Here is a 16,939-nt window from a genome sequence, read left to right as displayed (position 1 = left end):
GGTCTCTCACGGTAAGACGGATGCCCCCCAGGAAAGGCCGGTGTGCGAACTACTGCACAGACTCCTAACATCAGAACTCAGACCTGGCCTGAGTAGAAGAGCCCACAACTCCCGCCCGTGGGTCTTAAAGACAGCGAGCCTTCCGGCAGCGGCGCGGCGGGAAGCCTCTGTCCCCGCCCCCCGGTGCCTCGCCCATTGGCTGGGCTCCTCGTCGGCCCCGCCCAGCTATCGACCCGCTTGGCGTCGACGCGTGCGCAGGAGCCCGCCGCCGCCGCCGCCGCCGCCGCCGCCGCCGCCGCCGCCGCCGCCGCCGCCGCTGCCGCTTCAGCACCAGCGCCCGGACAGCGGCGCCGCCCACGGGCATGGACGGCGGTAGCGGCAGCGGCAGCAACGATCCGGCTCCCGGCCCGGGTCCGGAAGGGCAGCAGCGCCCCGAGGGGGAGCCTTTGGCTCCAGACGGCAGCTCCCCGGACAGGTAGGGGCGGACTGCTCCGCAAACCCAGCTCGCAGACCTTCCCAGAATCCCCGCCCCAGGTATCCCCAGTAGCCGCCATATGTCGTCCCATTCAGTCCCCAGCCCCTTCCAGAGCCCCTTCTGGGGCCTCCAGACTCCCTGCCCCCTGGCCACGCCCTCATTCTGCCGGGTCAATTTTCTCTCTCCCGATACCCCCTACTGTCAGCCCCCTTAGCCCTCACCGCCCCCAGGACCTGCCCCACCCACTGTTCCTACCTTTCCTCCAAGGCCCCGGTATCCCCAGCCCCTCCGGCCTCCAGAGCCCCTCCCTCTAGGCCCTGCCCCCGCGTCTTCTCTGTAAGCCCCAAGCCTGCAGCAACCTCAGTCCGGGTTCCAGCGAGTCAATGTGGTCGAGGGTGCGCGTGTACTGTAGACGGGAGACTCTCCAAGGTGTGTCCTGGGGGGAGGGCAGACACTCGGCCTCCAAGCTAGGGTCTGTCTTTGTCCATCACCGTCTGTCTCCAGTCTGCCCCACATGGCCAGCTGCGCACGTGTAGGCTCGAGTCCCCACGTGTGGCAGCCACCTGCACTCTTTGGAGGCGCTGCGTGGGCAGGCTCTGAGGCTCAGGCTGCGGTCAGTACCGTCCCTGAAGGAGCACCAGGCTGGCGGGACAGAAGGAACATCTTCCCGCTGAGGGCCCAGATCTTGGTGCCTCTCCTCTCCCTTCCTCCACCATATGTGTGAGGGAACAGCCCAGCCAGGTAGCAATATGGCGCAATTTCTGTGCCCTGCCTGGTCTGCGGCCCCCAGAATCCCTCACCTGACATGACACCGCCTCTCTCTCCTGCCTGGACTGAAATAGGAAGCGTTCTTTGGGGGCAAAAGCAGAGGTGGACACATTGTCTCCCGACTGCCCCAGTTAAAATGTGCATTCTGTACCTGAGTGAAGAGGAGACCCCACAAGTGGAGGGAAATGTTTTCTTCCCTCTATGTTGACACATCAGCCTGGGTAGATTTAGCCACCTTTCAGTCTGAAAGCCACAGAACTTTCTTCAACGGGATGGTACACAGGATTAATGTGTTCCCGGGACCAGGGAGCTGCCTGGGACTATGGCTTGACCAAAAAGCCAAGTATGGACAAGGCAGAGACAGTGACAGGACAGGGCAGGAGCCAGGAGCATCCCTAGAAGGGGCTGGAGAGTCATTTGCTGCCTTGGATATTTTGCCAAGGATCAGCCCTGTCTGGTCTGCTCACTTCCCCTGCACATGGGGGTCATACTTGGGCACAGGAATCACTTGCTCTCTTCTAGCAACTCCCTGAGACCTCTGGCCCCTCTCTGCACTTCCCCAGAGACCCTGGACAAATCAGGCAAACGGATTCATTTCAATCCAAGAAACAAAAATACATTCCTGCTGAACTAAGTAGCACTCTGGGGAGTGAATAAGATAGCACGCGCGTGCGCACACATACACACACACACACACACACACACATTTACTAATGCATTGACAACAGGGCAATTTGAAATAGTTCATTCTTTGTGTTTTTAAAATTACCTTTTTATTTTCCTAGTGGCGTGAATTGCTCCCTCATCTGTCCTGGCCACTCCGCAGGATCACATGGATGTCCATATGGCTACGTGTCTGTGGACTTGGGGGCATGGTTAATACACATGTACATTTTCCGCTCACAGGGCCCCCAAGAGAGGTGTCTGGGGCACTATTAGCCAGGCCCTGACTGCTGTGACTTTGGCCATGAGTGAGGCCTGTGTCATCACTTTCCATTAACCTACCTGCCTGCCCCAATCACTTAGCTTACAGACCAGTGGGCCCAGGCAGGTGGCCCAGGAAATTGCTCATCCCAGCCAGAGCCATGGAACTGAGAGGGTGAGAATGAAAGCCCCCTGGGGAGGCAAGGCGTGGGGTGCTTAACTCGTACTATCACTAGGTCTCCTGAAAATAGAGGGCAGCAGGGGCTGGCAGGAGAAAGCTTTTATTCTGAGAACAGTTTGGCTCTTCTCCTTGGGAGGGTCAAGACAAACTCCCGGTTCTACAGCAGTCGGAACGTGGAAAGTTTCAAATTCTGCCACATTCACGATGATGGGCACAGTCATGAAGGGTGAGATTTGGGAGCAGCTGATCCTAGGTCCCTGGAGAGGAATAGAAGGGATTGAGAGGAAGGGGCTGGGACCAGGGAGACCCCAGTAGAAGCAAACCAATGGTGGATGCTGGAATCCCCCTTGAACAGGAGCCTGCTAAGGAAGGGGGTGGCTTATGAGATTTGGTAGACTGGTTAAGGACAACTGGAGTTCCTGTTCTCCGCCAGCACGCCCTGGAGTGCTGGCTTCCCTTAATGAAAAAGAAACTGACACTCCAAGTGGGGGCCTGGCTCCTAGGATAAGCCCAAAGCTCAGTGAGTGCTCTAAGACCATGCGCAGCTGAAATAGGCACCCTGGCTGCCCCACCCTCCTGACTGCGGAAAGCAGGCCCTGCTCTAAAGAGGGAGACCAAGACTAATGGGTCACCTTCATGCCTTCAGGATCCAACCCAGACCAAGCACAGTGCCCAGCATGTGGCAGGTGCTCAAAAAAGACCTGCAGAATAAAAATCTTAAAGAAGTAGATGTCCACACTTATACACATGAACCCGGGTCATTTTTCCAGCTTCCCTTTGGCCCATGGTGATGGGCCCATAAGCTATTTTATCTGCAAGGACACTGGTTGCTGTGTCATTAACTTTATGGGGTCATCTGAGGTCTTGCTTGAGAACAAGTTTAGTCAAATTCCTATTTTTCTAAGTGTTGAGTTAGTAAGAAAAAAAAAATCAGTGGTTTAAATTATGAAACAAATTCTGATGCTGCTTCTGGATAACAAAAAGAAAAGTACTTATATATGTAGTGAGATTCTCAAGGTGTGAGAAGTTCTCAAATGGAGATACATTATCTGAGGTGCCTAAAGAGGTCAAATTGTAAATATAAATATACTTCTTAAACTACACACTCCCTGCAGCACTGAGTGTGGGAAGAGGCAGGAAAGTAAATGTCTTCCACATGCCAGGCTCCACGCCAGGCACCTCACATGTGTTACCTCAGTTAATACCCATACTAAACCTGAGAGGGAGGCGTTATCATCGTACCCTCACTCAGCAGACAAGGATGCCAATGCTCCAAGAACTGTGTGTCTTTCCCAAGACCCCAGAGTTAAAGGATGATGGAACCAGGATCCCACCTCCACTGCTCCCCTATTTTAGTCCAAGCATGAGAACTATACCCCACCCCCCGACTGTCTGCCATCCAGCCTTCTGGGAGAAAGAGGAGGAGCTTGCCTATTCTTTCCAGTTCCTCTACTTGGTCTCTGGGCAGAACCCAGCCTCTGTGGGCAACGTCCACTTGCCACCACAGCCAGGACTCTGGCCCACGGCCCCTTCAGCAGTGCAGCAGGCAAGACTGGAAGCCAGGGTTTGCTCGGCATAGACCTGGCTCTCCCATGGGAGCCATGCAAGTTGTAGCAGGCGGCTGGAAGAAAGGAGACTCGCTGGAGGGCCCAGAACCCCTTGGGAACCCGCCATGGCCCTCAGGCACTCTGTTCTGTGGCCATCTTCTCCTGTCCCAGGCCTGGCAATCCTGCCCCTGGGGTGGGACTCCACCTCTGCCTGCACCCAAGGAGTGGGGCTGGGTCCATGCACAGAGTGCTGCCCTCATGCGTAATTTGGAAAGAGGAATCTATTGCTGACTCCTCCCTGGCAAGTTCCTTGGGGGTCCCAGCTCCCTCTCCCAACTGTGCACACCGTTGCAGAGCAAACCTCCTGCCCCAAGGCCCAGGGTTGGTGAAAAGGCAGTGGTTGCCTCTGCAAAGCTTACCCTGAACCCCCCCCACAACCCCTGTCAAAGTTGGGCCCTCCTCTGGGCGCCTTCAGCCCTGTGTGACTTCCCCTCTCACAGCACTCAACACGGTGGCCCCTGCACATCGCCCACCTACCACAAGTGCCTGGAGGACAAGGACCGGGCTTTATTCATCCTGGCACCACTATTAGCAGCCCGTCCAGCACTCAGCCTTCACTCAACAAACATCCCTGGGGCACCTTCGGTGTGCAAGGTGCTGCTCAAGGCACTGGGGACATACAGATGAATAAATGCACCAGGCCCTGCTCTCCCGGAGCTCACATTCCATAGGAGAGACAGGCAGTAAACATGGCAATATATAATACAATGTCCAGTTGTGGAAAATGCTAGGAAGAAATATAGAGTAGGTAGGGGGATAGGAGTTGGTGGATGATTATTTAGAGAGGGTAGTCAGGGAGGGCTTCTCTAAGAAGGTAATGGTGTGAGCTGTGCAATTATCTGGGGAGGAACATCCCGAGAAGAGGGCAAAGAAAGCTCAAAGGCTCTAAGGTGGGAACAAAAGTGCAGCAGGTGCTCAATAAACATCTGACAAGAGGATGAAGAGACAACTGCAGCAGAAAGAGCACAGGGCTGCAAGTCAGAACTGGGTTCAAGGCCCAGCTCTTCAGGGCTCACTGAACCTCAGTTTTCAAATCTATAAAAGAAGGAAAGTACTTACCCTGTATGGTTTTTAAAGGAGTAGATAAGATCATATGTGTTTTGAGGTGCATGGGCAGATGCGTGAATGAGACAGTGGACCCCAAGAAGTAGGCTGTGGGTGTAGACCCAGAGCCTCCACCCTCCTTGCCTCTCCCCAGGCCTAGGAATAGAACAGCCTGAGCCCCGTCGGTCTCAGCTTACTGAGCAAGGCTGCTGCACGGTGTGGACCACCGCTGTCTCCCACCCCCTTTTTCCCTGCCTCCTCTCTCCCCAGGTCCCAGAGCAAGGCTGTGGCCCCTGAGGCAAGCCCAGAGAGAAGCTGCGCCCTCCACAGCTGGCCCCTTGAGGACCCTTCCAGTTCTTCGGGACCCCCACCAGCAACTTCCACCCTCCATCCTGTGGGCCCATCCAGCCCCTTGGCCCCTGCCCACTTTACCTATCCCCGGGCACCACAGGAATACCGGGGGGGCAGCTCCCTTCCAGGGCTTGGGGACCGGGCAGCGCTGTGCTCCCATGGCTCCAGCCTCAGCCCTTCCCCAGCCCCCTCACAGCATGATGGGGCCTGGAAGCCAGCATCTGTGCAGCACCACGTGGTCAGCGTCAGGTAAGGAGGGGTCCAGCAGCCTGCCAGCTGCCCTGGAAGGTGGGGCAGGGCTTAAAAGTGGGGTCAACCGCCCCCGGGCTCTGGACTCCTTCACTAGGAGGCAGCCCAGGATGTCCCCTGCGTCTGATGGAGGAGGCAGCCTGGATGGAAGAGGAAGGAAGCGTTGGAGCTTGGGAGTGGGCAAGCCTAAAAGGGTTGATGCCATCTTCCTCTATCCTCCACCCCCACCCCAACCTCCCACCCTACAAGAGGACTCTAGCAAGCGTCTTTTCTTCTCTTCCACAGGCAGGTACGGGCCTTCCAGATGCCAAAGAGGTAGGCCTGGGCCTTCTCTGGAGCCCTAGGGATGACCAGGCCAGTGCCCAGTTTAGCCCCACCATCCCTTGTTGGTGGCTTCTAAGCTCACGCACTCCCTGCCATCACACCCAACGCTAATTCATGTGGGATCTCTTCCTCTTTCCCAGCTATTCCCAGCTGATTGCTGAGTGGCCAGTGGCCGTGCTGCTGCTGTGTCTGGCTGTCATCCTCCTCTGCACCCTGGCTGGACTGCTGGGGGGCCAGCTACCCGATTTCTCCAAGCCCTTACTGGTGAGGGACCAAGGGGAGGGATGGGCCCCCAGGCCTGGCCACCTCAGCTCAGTCTGGGGCAGAAAATTGGAGTGGCCCAGCTGGGAGTGGGGTGGCAGCAGTGGGCTCTACAGAGAGAGCTGGGAGATGGTATAGAGGTGATCCTCGTGTCCAACAATCCAGGCAGGCAGGCCAGCCTTCCCTGCTCCAGGGACCCAAAGGGGCAGAGCCGAGAAGGGAGAAGGAGAACTCCCCCTCCTGCCGGCCTGATCTTCTCTGCCCTCCTCCCTGCAGGGCTTTGAGCCTCGGGACACGGATATTGGGCGCAAGCTAGTGGTCTGGAGAGCGCTGCAGTCCGTCACAGGCCCCAAGAAGCTGCTTTCCCTTTCTCCAGACCTTGAGCTGAACAGGTAATGGGTTCCCATCTTTCCACTGTTGGGGGGAACCGGGGAAAGAATGAGGTCTCCAGAGAGCAGCCGAAGGCAGGTCAGAGGGCCTGGCACAGATTTTCTCTCTACCTCAGCTCAAACCCCCATACCACTCTGAGCCCCACACCCTGGAGCAGTGCCCAGGAGGGCATGGTCCGGCCTTGGAGGATGGTGGAGCCCCTGGAGGCCAGAGGGCAAGAGAGCTTCTTCTGTGGCCCCCCTGGTAAGCTGCAGCCTGGCCAGTCCTGGCTTTAATGGTGGTTACCCCCCTCCCCACCTACTAGAACAGGAGAGCCCAGGAGAACAAATTTGGGCAGACAGAAGGGGAAGGAGCCTGGCCAGTCACATTCAAGCCAAGGAAGTTGAGTTACAGCTGGGAGGATGAGGCAGGTGTCAGGTGCTCCAGCCAGGTAGGGGCAAGCTGGATGGGGTGTGCCACAGGGGAGGGATGCAGGCCCAGGATCAGGCAGCCAGGCACAGGTTTCAGGCTCCTGAGAATCTAAACCTCATGTGGCCCTGGGTAAGCATCTTCCCTTTGGTAGGCCCAGGACCTGGGGCCAAAGGGGTGAGCTCTGGGTGGTGTGTTGCAGAGAAGAGCTATGCACAGCTGGTGTTCATGTCCACCTCAGCGGGCAGCCTGTGGAACCTGCACGCCATCCATTCCATGTGTCGCATGGAACAGGATCAGGTGAGCTGGCTAGGGAGGTGCCAGAGGCTGGGGGGGAACCAGGGACACCAGGGACCTGATCATAAGGAAATACAGCTGAGCCAGGACTCCCAGCCCGGACTAGGAGAGAGCATTCCCTGCTTAGAAAATTACTGCAACCCTGCTGAGAGGTTCTGGGTTGGCAGGGAGAGAAGAGTCAGCTGTTTCCAGAAGAGCCAAGACACAGGTGCTGGAAGACAGACCCTGCAAGAGCCTGGGGATTTTCGAAAGGTCCTGAAAAGGAGCCTCAAGAGCTGTTGAGGAGGCCCCGGCCCAAGGCCCCCAGCCCCCATCAACCCAGGCACTGCAGATCCAGTCATGCTAACTGGAGAACCATGTGCTATAACATCTGAAGAAAGTTTCGCTACTAAAAACAGTGTGAACACCACTAGGCTTAAAGCACGTGTGCTCTGGAGTCAGATGCCTGAATTCAAGGCCAGCTCTAATACTCCTTGGCTGTGTGACCTCAGACACATTTCTCAACCTCTCGGTGCCTCGGTCTTTGTATATATAAAATGGGAATAATGGTAGTTTCCTCATAGGGGTGTTGTGACAATGAAACAAGGTAGAATTTGTAAAAAATATAGCATAATGACTGACAATAGTGATCTCTCAATAAATGTTACTGTTGTCACCATGATCTCAGGCCCAATGCCATACATCCAGCTGACGGCAGTACAGGGCCTCTGATTCCCAGGCTGGCATTCTCTGTAACTACACCAGCTATTGTAATGTCAGCATCAGGGTGGGAGAGAAAAACAGGCATGAGGTCTGAAAAAGAAACAGCCCTGTCCCTCACAAGGTTTAAGCAGACCAGTGGACAGAGATGGGGGCTAGGGTTTGGCAGTGACCCTGATCCTGGAATGTTTTGGCCTCCACTTTTCCTGCCTGTCCAGTTCCCTGGACACTTGGCCCCGTTCCATCTGCAGCTGCCACTTCCACTCCTACTCCTGTCTCAGGCAGTGCAGAGTTGGGGTGTGTGACCTGCTGGGGCCTTTAGGGCAAGACCTCTCAGGCTGAGGCCTGGGGCAGCATTCCTGAGGCTTCTCTTTGATGGAGTCAAGATGTAGCTGCTGGAACCTGGGCCTGACCAGTCAGGTTTTGCTGGGCAGTCAAGATACCTCTCTGCCTCTGTCCTGCAGCCTGAAAGGAGGTGAGAGGGCCTCGGACAGCGCTGGGGAAACCTGGGACCCTGCACTGTCCCTGAGCTCTCTCCTGCTGTGTGTGTCCTATAGGTCCGCTCCCATACCAGCTTTGGGGCTCTGTGCCAGCGTACAGCAGCCAACGAGTGCTGCCCCAGTTGGTCCCTGGGCAACTATGTGGCCGTGCTCTCCAATCGCTCCTCCTGCCTGGACACTACTCAAGCCGACGCAGCCCGCACGCTGGCCCTGCTGCGGGCCTGTGCCCTCTACTATCACCGTGGTGCCCTGGTGCCCTCTTGTCTGGGACCCGGGAAGGACAAGCCCCCACGCTGTGCCCAGGTTCCCACCAAGTGCTCCCGGAGCAGTGCTGTCTACCAACTCCTGCACTTCCTGCTGGACAGGGACTTTCTGAGTCCCCAGACGGCTGACTACCAGGTGCCCTCCCTCAAGTACAGCCTGCTCTTCCTGCCCACCCCGAAGGGTGCCTCCATGATGGGCATCTACCTGGACCGCCTAGCCGTGCCCTGGGGGCTCTCCGACAACTACACGTCCATCACTGGCATGGACCTGGGCCTCAAGCAGGAGCTGCTGAGGCACTACCTGGCCCAGGATACGGTGTACCCCTTGCTGGCCCTGGCCGCCATCTTCCTCAGCATCGCCCTCTACCTGCGCTCCCTCTTCCTCACACTCATGGTGCTACTGGGGGTGCTGGGCTCCCTGCTGCTTGCCTTTTTTCTTTACCGAGTGGCCTTCCGGATGGCCTACTTCCCCTTCGTCAATCTGGCGGCCCTTGTCCTGCTGAGCAGCGTCTGCGCCAACCACACCCTCATCTTCTTCGACCTCTGGCGCCTCAGCAAGAGCCAGCTGCCCTCCGGGGGGCTGGCGCAGCGTGTGGGCCGCACCATGCACCACTTCGGCTACCTGCTGCTCGTCTCGGGCCTCACCACGGGCGCGGCTTTCTACGCCAGCTACCTGAGCCGCCTCCCCGCCGTCCGCTGCTTCGCGCTCTACATGGGCACGGCTGTGCTGGCGCACCTGGCGCTCACGCTGGCCTGGCTGCCCTCCTCCGCGGTGCTCCACGAGCGCTACCTAGCGCGCGGCTGTGCGGCCCGGGCGCGCGGCCCGTGGGGCGGCAGCGCGCCCCGGCGACTGGCGCTGGCGCTGCACCGGCGGCTCCGCGGGCTTCGGAGGGCGGCCGCCAGCACCTCGCGCCTGCTCTTCCAGCGCCTCCTGCCCTGCGGCGTCATCAAGTTCCGCTACATCTGGATCTGCTGGTTCGCCGCGCTGGCGGCGGGGGGCGCCTACATCGCCGGCGTCAGCCCCCGCCTGCGGCTGCCCACCCTGCCGCCGCCCCGCGGCCAGGTCTTCCGGCCCAGCCACCCCTTCGAACGCTTCGACGCCGAGTACCGTCAGCAGTTTCTGTTCGAGCGGCTGCCTCAGGGCGAGGGCGGCCACATGCCTGTGGTTTTGGTGTGGGGCATCCTACCGGTGGACACTGGAGACCCCCTGGACCCTCGCAGCAACAGCTCTCTGGTGAGTGACCCTGCCTTCTCGGCCAGCAGTCCTGAGGCCCAGCGCTGGCTGCTGGCACTCTGCCAGGGAGCTCGGAATCAGAGCTTCTTTGGGGCCCAGCCAGAGGGCTGGCCCACACTGTGCTTCGTGGAGGCCCTCCGGCGCTGGATGGAGAGCCCCGGTTGCGCCCGCCTGGGGCCTGGCCTCTGCTGTGGCCACTCGGGCTTCCCCTGGGCCCCCCAGCTTTTCCTGCACTGTCTCAAGATGATGGCTCTGGAGCAAGGCCCCGAGAGCACCCGGGACCTGGGAGCCCGCTTCAATACCCAGGGCGGCCTGGCCGCCCTGGTCCTGCAGTTTCAGACCAACTTCCAGTATAGTCCAGACTACAGCCAGGCCCACCACTTCTACACTGAGGTCAGCTACTGGCTGGCAGCAGAGCTGGGCAGGGCACCTCCCGGCCTGCGCCGGGGTTGGTTCACCAGCCGTCTGGAGCTGTACAGCCTGCAGCACAGCCTGAGCACCGAGCCTGCTGTGGTGCTGGGCCTGGCCCTGGCGCTGGCCTTTGCCACACTGCTGCTGGGCACCTGGAACGTTCCACTTAGCCTGTTCTCTGTGGCAGCCGTGGCAGGCACCGTGCTGCTCACGGTGGGGCTCCTGGTTCTACTCGAGTGGCAGCTCAACACTGCTGAGGCCCTCTTTCTCTCTGCCTCTGTGGGCCTCTCGGTCGACTTCACCGTCAACTACTGCATCTCCTATCACCTGTGCCCACACCCTGACCGCCTGAGCCGCGTGGCCTTCTCGCTGCGCCAGACCAGCTGTGCCACGGCAGTGGGGGCTGCAGCTCTGTTTGCAGCCGGTGTGCTCATGCTGCCTGCCTCGGTGCTGCTCTATCGCAAGCTGGGCATCGTCCTCATGATGGTGAAGTGCGTCAGCTGCGGCTTCGCCAGCTTCTTCTTCCAATCCCTCTGCTGTTTCTTTGGACCAGAGAAGAACTGTGGGCAAATCCTCTGGCCTTGTGCCCACCTGCCGTGGGACGCCGGAACTGGGGAGCCTGGTGGGGAGAAGGCAGGCCGCCAACGACCAGGGCCAGTGGGAGGGGCGCCTGGGTCCTGCCCAGAGCAGTACGAGTTACAGCCCCTGGCACGACGCCGGAGTCCCAGCTTTGACACTAGTACAGCCACCAGCAAGCTGTCCCACCGGCCCTCAGTGCTCTCTGAGGATCTACAGCTGCATGACGGCCCCTGCTGCTCCCGGCTCCCACCAGCCCCTACCTCCCCAAGGGAGCTGTTCCTGGACCACCAGGCGCTCTTCAGCCAGTGCCCAGCCCTGCAGACCTCCTCCCCCTATAAGCAGGCTGGCCTCAGCCCCAAAACCCGGGCCAGGCAGGACTCCCAAGGACAGAAGGCTGAGCCTTTGCAGGCATCACCGGAAGCCCCAGCCTGCTCCCCAAAGCCCAAGCCCCAGGTCGCAGAGCCTCCTGATTGCCTCTGCTCCTCAGCCAGCACCCTGGAGGGGCTCAGTGTCTCTGACGAGACCTGCCTAAGCACCTCTGAGCCCAGTGCCCGTGTGCCAGATTCCGTGGGTGCCTCTCCAGAGGACCTGGATGAAACTGAGCAAACAGTACCTGAGCGGGGCCAGCTGAATGGGAAGCGTGACACGCTGTGGCTGGCGCTGAGGGAGACCGTGTACGATCCATCGCTGCCCGCCTCCCACCAGAGCAGCTCGTCCTGGAAGGGCCGTGGGGGGCCAGGGGATGGCAGCCCTGTGATGCTGCCCAACAGCCAGCCAGATCTGCCAGACGTTTGGGTGCGCAGGCCCAGCACCCACACTTCAGGCTACAGCAGCTGAGGGGGGCCCCGAGAGGCCGGACAGGCCCAGAGCCTGTCGGGGGTGACAAGGCAGGGGCAGCAGCAGGCTAGAGCCGGTTGGTGTTTCCTCACATCAGCGTGGAGGGGTCTCACTCTCCAGCTGCGGATTTTAAACCCTGCCAGATGATCCAGGCTTGGTAGGGGCTGCTGCTTCCTCCCCACATCTAGAGGATTCAGTGGTGGCGGGGGGCGCGGGGGGTGGTCTTCGGAGCGAAACGCCAAGCTCTCCTTGTGACCTGCTAAGGGCGCATCTGCCCCACAGTGCCAACCAGGACCCACCCTCTGGAAGGCGGAAGGCCACAGGTGTAGCTCCATGTATCAGGGGAGGCTGACCTGGCCCCCATGCCAAGTGACATGAAGTTCAGTGGGACTAAGGGACCCAGTCCTTGGGACCCTGCCAGGGCACCTCACCAACCAAAAGAGCCCTGGGAAACCTCAGCAGCCTCCTGGACCTCACACCTTTCAGGGGCTTTTTATCAGGACACTTCCTTCTCTTTGGGGATCCTCTCTGGGCCAGAATTGGGCTGGGCCCTCCGTCCTTAACTACCTGTGCCCCTCACACTCCTCAGTCTGACCAGGAGTTTGTCAAGGCCAGGCAGAGATGGCTGCTGGAAGTGAAGCAGGAGGAGGAGGAATGGTCAACCTCAGAGCATCCCTAAATTGCTGATGGTCCCTCATGGGAAGCTGCATTGACATGGAAGGGTCCTCTCCCCTGTTAACAACCATAAGAATCCTTTACGTCCTGCATCTTTTAGTTTGCAGAACACTTCCACACCCGTCGTGTCCTGGGAATCTCACCAGTTCTGTATGGGGTAGCCTACAGTTGGTTAGGTCCTTTTGCAGCCAGTTTACAGGTAAAGACATTGAGACTAGGTAAGGTTAAGTGATTTACACAAAGTTGCATAGCTAGTAAATGGCAGAACAGGCTTCCTGACTCATTCCACCACAACTGCCACTCTCCTCCTGTCTACCTGCCCCAGGGATGTTGGCCTGTGGCTGTCTTGATCTTTGGCCTCTGACACCCTCTAACAACTTGCCTTCGCAGGTGCCTCTCAGTAAACTCCCCTCCTTCCCCACTTTAGGCCACCATCTCCAGAAAGAGCTACATTCTGAGCAAGCCTGGAGTTCCTCCCCATCTCCCCCGTGCTTCCCTCCACCTCCAGCTGAGAAGCCTACCATCCATAAGGCATCCTGGCTGTTCTGATTCCCAGGTTCAGGGTCAAGAGGAGGAGGCCTCTTCAATGGCCACAATGTGTGGAGAGTCCCTGCCAGGAGAGGCATTGAGGGCAGTAGAGGCTGAGAAGAGTTCAATTAAGGCAGGAACTCAGGGCTGCTCTCTTTAGGAGTGTGTAAGTCTGAAGCTGTTTCGCAGGTCAAGGTCCCAGCTTCCTAAGGACAGGTCTCTCTAGGGGCACTCAGCAGACCAAAGGCTGACTGCCCCCTCCCCAAAGCAAAGGGTCTCTCTGGAAGGTTTTATCCCACATGAGAGCTCACGACACCTGGAGCTTCAGCAAGTTTACTGAACACCAACTCTGCTTATGGCACTACACGGGGACAGAGGCAAGGAGGGAAAATCAGACATCTGCCCTAAGGAGCTCACTCTCTAGCTGGGGAAACAGCTCACACACACATGCAGGCAGCGATGAGTCACTGATAGTAGCATGCAGCACATGCTGAGGGCCATAGGCCTGTCACCATGACTATTGCTGGAGCTCAAGTACCCAGGAATGGTAACCAGGAAGGCTTCCTGGAGGAGGAACGACTTGAGCTGGGCTTTAGAAGTCCAAGTATCTCAAACTGGAAGGGACCTTAACAATCATTTATTCCAGCAGTTTTCAAACTTTGGAGCCTCAGGATCCTTTCTTCAAAGAATCCTTGTGTGGAAACAGTATAAAAGCAGATAAAAAGCAGCCACTCTGGTGGGTGCTGTGGGTGGGGGAGTGCAGAGCCAGGTCAGCCTCCCTTTCTACTGTGCCTCTCAGGGGACCCTGGGGATCCCCTCAAGCTCCTGGTGGCTCTGAAGAATGTGGTGCGAAACCACTGATGCAGGTCATTTTATCGGTGAGTATCACAGAGGGGAAGGACTTTTCTAGGGCCAAAGAGACAGTGTGTGGCAGAGCTAGAGGCAAATCAGGGGGTGTTTTGGGGTTTTTTCCTATATTGTTGAGCCCTACCTCCCTCTCCAAGTAACCCATAAGAAGTGAGGCCAGAACCCCAATGAAAATATGGGCTTTGTGGAAGAGACAGAAGACCGTGGGCAGAAATGACCGGTTATGTTGGCTCCTTTGCAAGATAATGATACCCATTTGACTCCTGACACCAGGAAGGAGAGACAGTGACTAGGACTAACTTGGACCATCTCCCTGGAGGTCTGCTGGGACCTCTCTCTCTTCATGTCCGAGTAGAATTCAGCCTCTCTGGCCTGGCTTCTCTGCACCATGGACTATATCCTGTTATCACACAGCCAGGCTGAGAGAGCTCTGGTCTCGTCCGGGACCATCAGCCAGAGGGAGGACGAGGTGAGCCCTTCTTACTGAGCACGAGCAGAAGTCTGGCCTTGACTCAAAAGCGAATCCAGCATCTTAGTGGTCTCTCAGTGACTCACCGCGGCTCTTCTGCCCTGTGTTGTAGGAAGGCAGCAGGGCCCTGGACGAAAAGGACCGGCTCCTCCACACCCTCTTTCGTGCCTTGCAGGGGGTACGTTGATGTCTGGGACTGGAGCTTCAGAAACTTGGCCTGAACACAACCAGTGAAATGTTCGAGAGAACATGAAGTGGTGGCTGGGGTGGGCATCAGGGATCCGGGCACAACTGAGGGCCCTCCGCAGGGACTTCTGGGTCCCCTTCTGGCAGGCTGTGGCCACACAACCCTTCAGGAAGGCAGATGAGTCAGAGCAGCCGAGGTACCCGCTGAATTTGTTCTTTACACCAGCGGGCCCAAAGGACTGGAAGAACCCAGTGGTAATCCAAAACAGCACCTCACGCCCAGAGTGGCCCGAACGAAGAGCAGGCTTCCCACAGCAGTGGGTAATCCCGCCCGCCTCTCTAGCCCCAACTTTGGAAAGCGGGATTTGAAGTGCTTTCTATTTCCTTTGAGTTTCAGCAGATCTATTATTATCGTTATGGGTGGTTACAGTGAGTGTATGGCCCTGGACACATGTGGGGAGAGGCTTAGATGCATGCTGTGAGGCAAGGGGAAACCAGTCAAAGCATTCACGATGGCTCTGGAAAATTCAAGAAATAGTTTCTTAACACTGAGACACTGCATTAACACTCATTTGGGACTTGAGGTCATTTCTCCTATTTGTGCCACAGATCCTTGAACTCACACCCAGAGCATGAGTACGTGTACCGTATGTTTTAAAAATGTAACTTGGAATAGTTTGTCCCTATGGGGAAACCCATCCTTCCATGGCTGTGGCACTTTGGTGACAATGTTAAAGATTGATTTGACCGGCAGAATCTTAGATTTTACGGGCACATCCCATAGCATGATATTTAGGCAATATCTCAGCTTGAGCCTGGTTCTGAAAGAGACATCTCACAGGAGATTTATAAGGCAAATGCCCTCAGCCCTCTCCAACTAACTGCTTCTCCCAGTGCATGACAAGACAGGGAGGCGGGTGAGGGGTACCAGGAAAGAGGACATATTGGAGAGTTTCTGATCTTTTCTTCCATGGTGGCCTTATCTCGGCCTTTGATAATACACGTGGGCAATGACAAGCTCTCTGGCACCCATGCCATGCATCAAGATTTGCTTGGGGGTGGGGAAACAGACATTCCTTACACTTTCTAACCTCACCCTTGTTCACAGGGACCACAGTAACTCAAGGTGTAGTGGTGTTTATGCTTAAGGGAAGAAGCTGTAACTCAATTCACTGGGAAGATGAGAAACAAAAGAAAGCCACTGTGTCCTATGTAAATGGCTGGCCGTCCCAAGCCACCTTGCACTGAAGAGCCCTGGAAGGACCTTGATAAACTTGTTATCATGAGGCCTCTGTGTGGTTATTCATGTTAGACCTTAACATAGGGAAAAGATCAACATTTTACCAAGTTCACAAACATCCAACAAGAGCTTCAGGATTGCTAACGAATATCACTCAGCTGGGCAGACTGACGTAGATTTGAATCCATGACCACCAACCTCACCTGCAGTCTCAGCCCTGCCTAGCCCTTCCATTCCAGTTACTAGTTTCCATTCTTTGCAATGATCATTTCGTACTTTCTCTACCTGCTTCAGACATCAGATGCCCTTCACCTCCCTGCACCCCAACTTTCAGTAGACAAAAAACTCTATTCATAAAGAAACCTGGAGGCATCAGAGCAAAATGTGCTCACCTTCAAGGCACCAAGTCCCCAACTCAACTACCGTGCTCCTACTGGCTTCTCAACCCATCCCTTCTGTTACAAAGAAAGAAGCAGTAATGGCCCCATCAATGGCTTCACACACTTTGCATCAGAGGCCTTCAACTAGGGCTTGCATTCCCACAGAGACATAAACACTTTCTAGAAGGTAGGTGGGCACAGATAGTTTTAAGGGAATCAGTTTCAAGAGCTTCCTTCTTTATAATTTTCCTCTCCTCATATTGATCAGCCTAAGAAGGAGCCTTAGGTCGGCAAGTTCGCCTCCCCAGCCTCCGCTTTCCCAGTTGACCCTTCCTTCATTCTGACTCCTACTCTGGCACTTCCCTCTGCAGTATTTTCTGAAAAACAAATAAAAGGACTACTTGAGAATGCTCTGCTTGAGGAAGTCCTTGATAGAGCAAAGCCAAGAACATCCAAACATTATTATAACTGTATTCCATATGTTCACATAGCTAAGTAGAGACTTAGAAAAATATATATATATATTTTTTACATACCCAAATTGAACTTGTAGAGATGAAAACTAAAATGTCTGATAAAAAAAAGAAAAATCCCTGGATGGAATCAACGGTTTAGACGTTTTAGAAAAAAAAGGATTAGTGGACTTGAAGACATAGCAATAGATATTATCCAAAATGAAACACCAAGAGAAAAAAAAAAGTTTAGAAATGAATAAAGAGCATACACAATATACAACAAGCAGAAAATATGTCCTTTACAACTATTTAAAATTATGAAATAATTTAGGCATCA

At 56.2% G+C, this 16,939-nt stretch overlaps 1 protein-coding gene across 6 annotated transcripts; it reads left to right on the top strand.

Annotated features, from left to right (window-relative positions):
• Nucleotides 1–303: 303 nt before the first annotated feature.
• Nucleotides 304–15,813, top strand: DISP2 (dispatched RND transporter family member 2). Of its 6 annotated transcripts, XR_009007771.1 has the most exons (9): nucleotides 304–475; nucleotides 5,270–5,599; nucleotides 5,697–5,888; nucleotides 6,064–6,187; nucleotides 6,461–6,576; nucleotides 6,690–6,817; nucleotides 7,137–7,282; nucleotides 8,536–14,341; nucleotides 14,454–15,813. XR_009007771.1 is itself a non-coding variant. In XM_057544576.1 (8 exons), the coding sequence occupies exons 1-8, from the start codon at nucleotides 363–365 to the stop codon at nucleotides 11,800–11,802; spliced, it is 4,206 nt and encodes a 1,401-aa protein (XP_057400559.1). In that variant the 5' UTR covers nucleotides 304–362; the 3' UTR covers nucleotides 11,803–15,813. The 6 variants fall into 6 exon arrangements, 5 of the variants coding, with proteins under 5 accessions (XP_057400559.1, XP_057400557.1, XP_057400556.1 ...); XM_057544576.1 differs by having other exon boundaries at nucleotides 5,885–5,914; nucleotides 7,185–7,282; nucleotides 8,536–15,813; XM_057544574.1 differs by having other exon boundaries at nucleotides 5,885–5,914; nucleotides 8,536–15,813.
• Nucleotides 15,814–16,939: the final 1,126 nt, after the last annotated feature.

The sequence above is a fragment of the Balaenoptera acutorostrata genome, chromosome 3 (assembly GCF_949987535.1).
Source record: "Balaenoptera acutorostrata chromosome 3, mBalAcu1.1, whole genome shotgun sequence".
Lineage (NCBI taxonomy): Eukaryota > Metazoa > Chordata > Mammalia > Artiodactyla > Balaenopteridae > Balaenoptera > Balaenoptera acutorostrata.
This window is presented reverse-complemented; position numbering and strand designations above follow the sequence as displayed.

Bases quoted from the DNA above. Each gene is read 5' to 3' on its own strand.
- DISP2 (XM_057544572.1), top strand. From the start codon at position 363: ATGGACGGCGGTAGCGGCAGCGGCAGCAACGATCCGGCTCCCGGCCCG. The intron at 5,889-6,063 runs GTACGGGCCTTC...CCTCTTTCCCAG, and splicing joins TTCTTCTCTTCCACAGGCAG to CTATTCCCAGCTGATTGCTG. The intron at 7,283-8,535 runs GTGAGCTGGCTA...TGTGTCCTATAG, and splicing joins GTCGCATGGAACAGGATCAG to GTCCGCTCCCATACCAGCTT.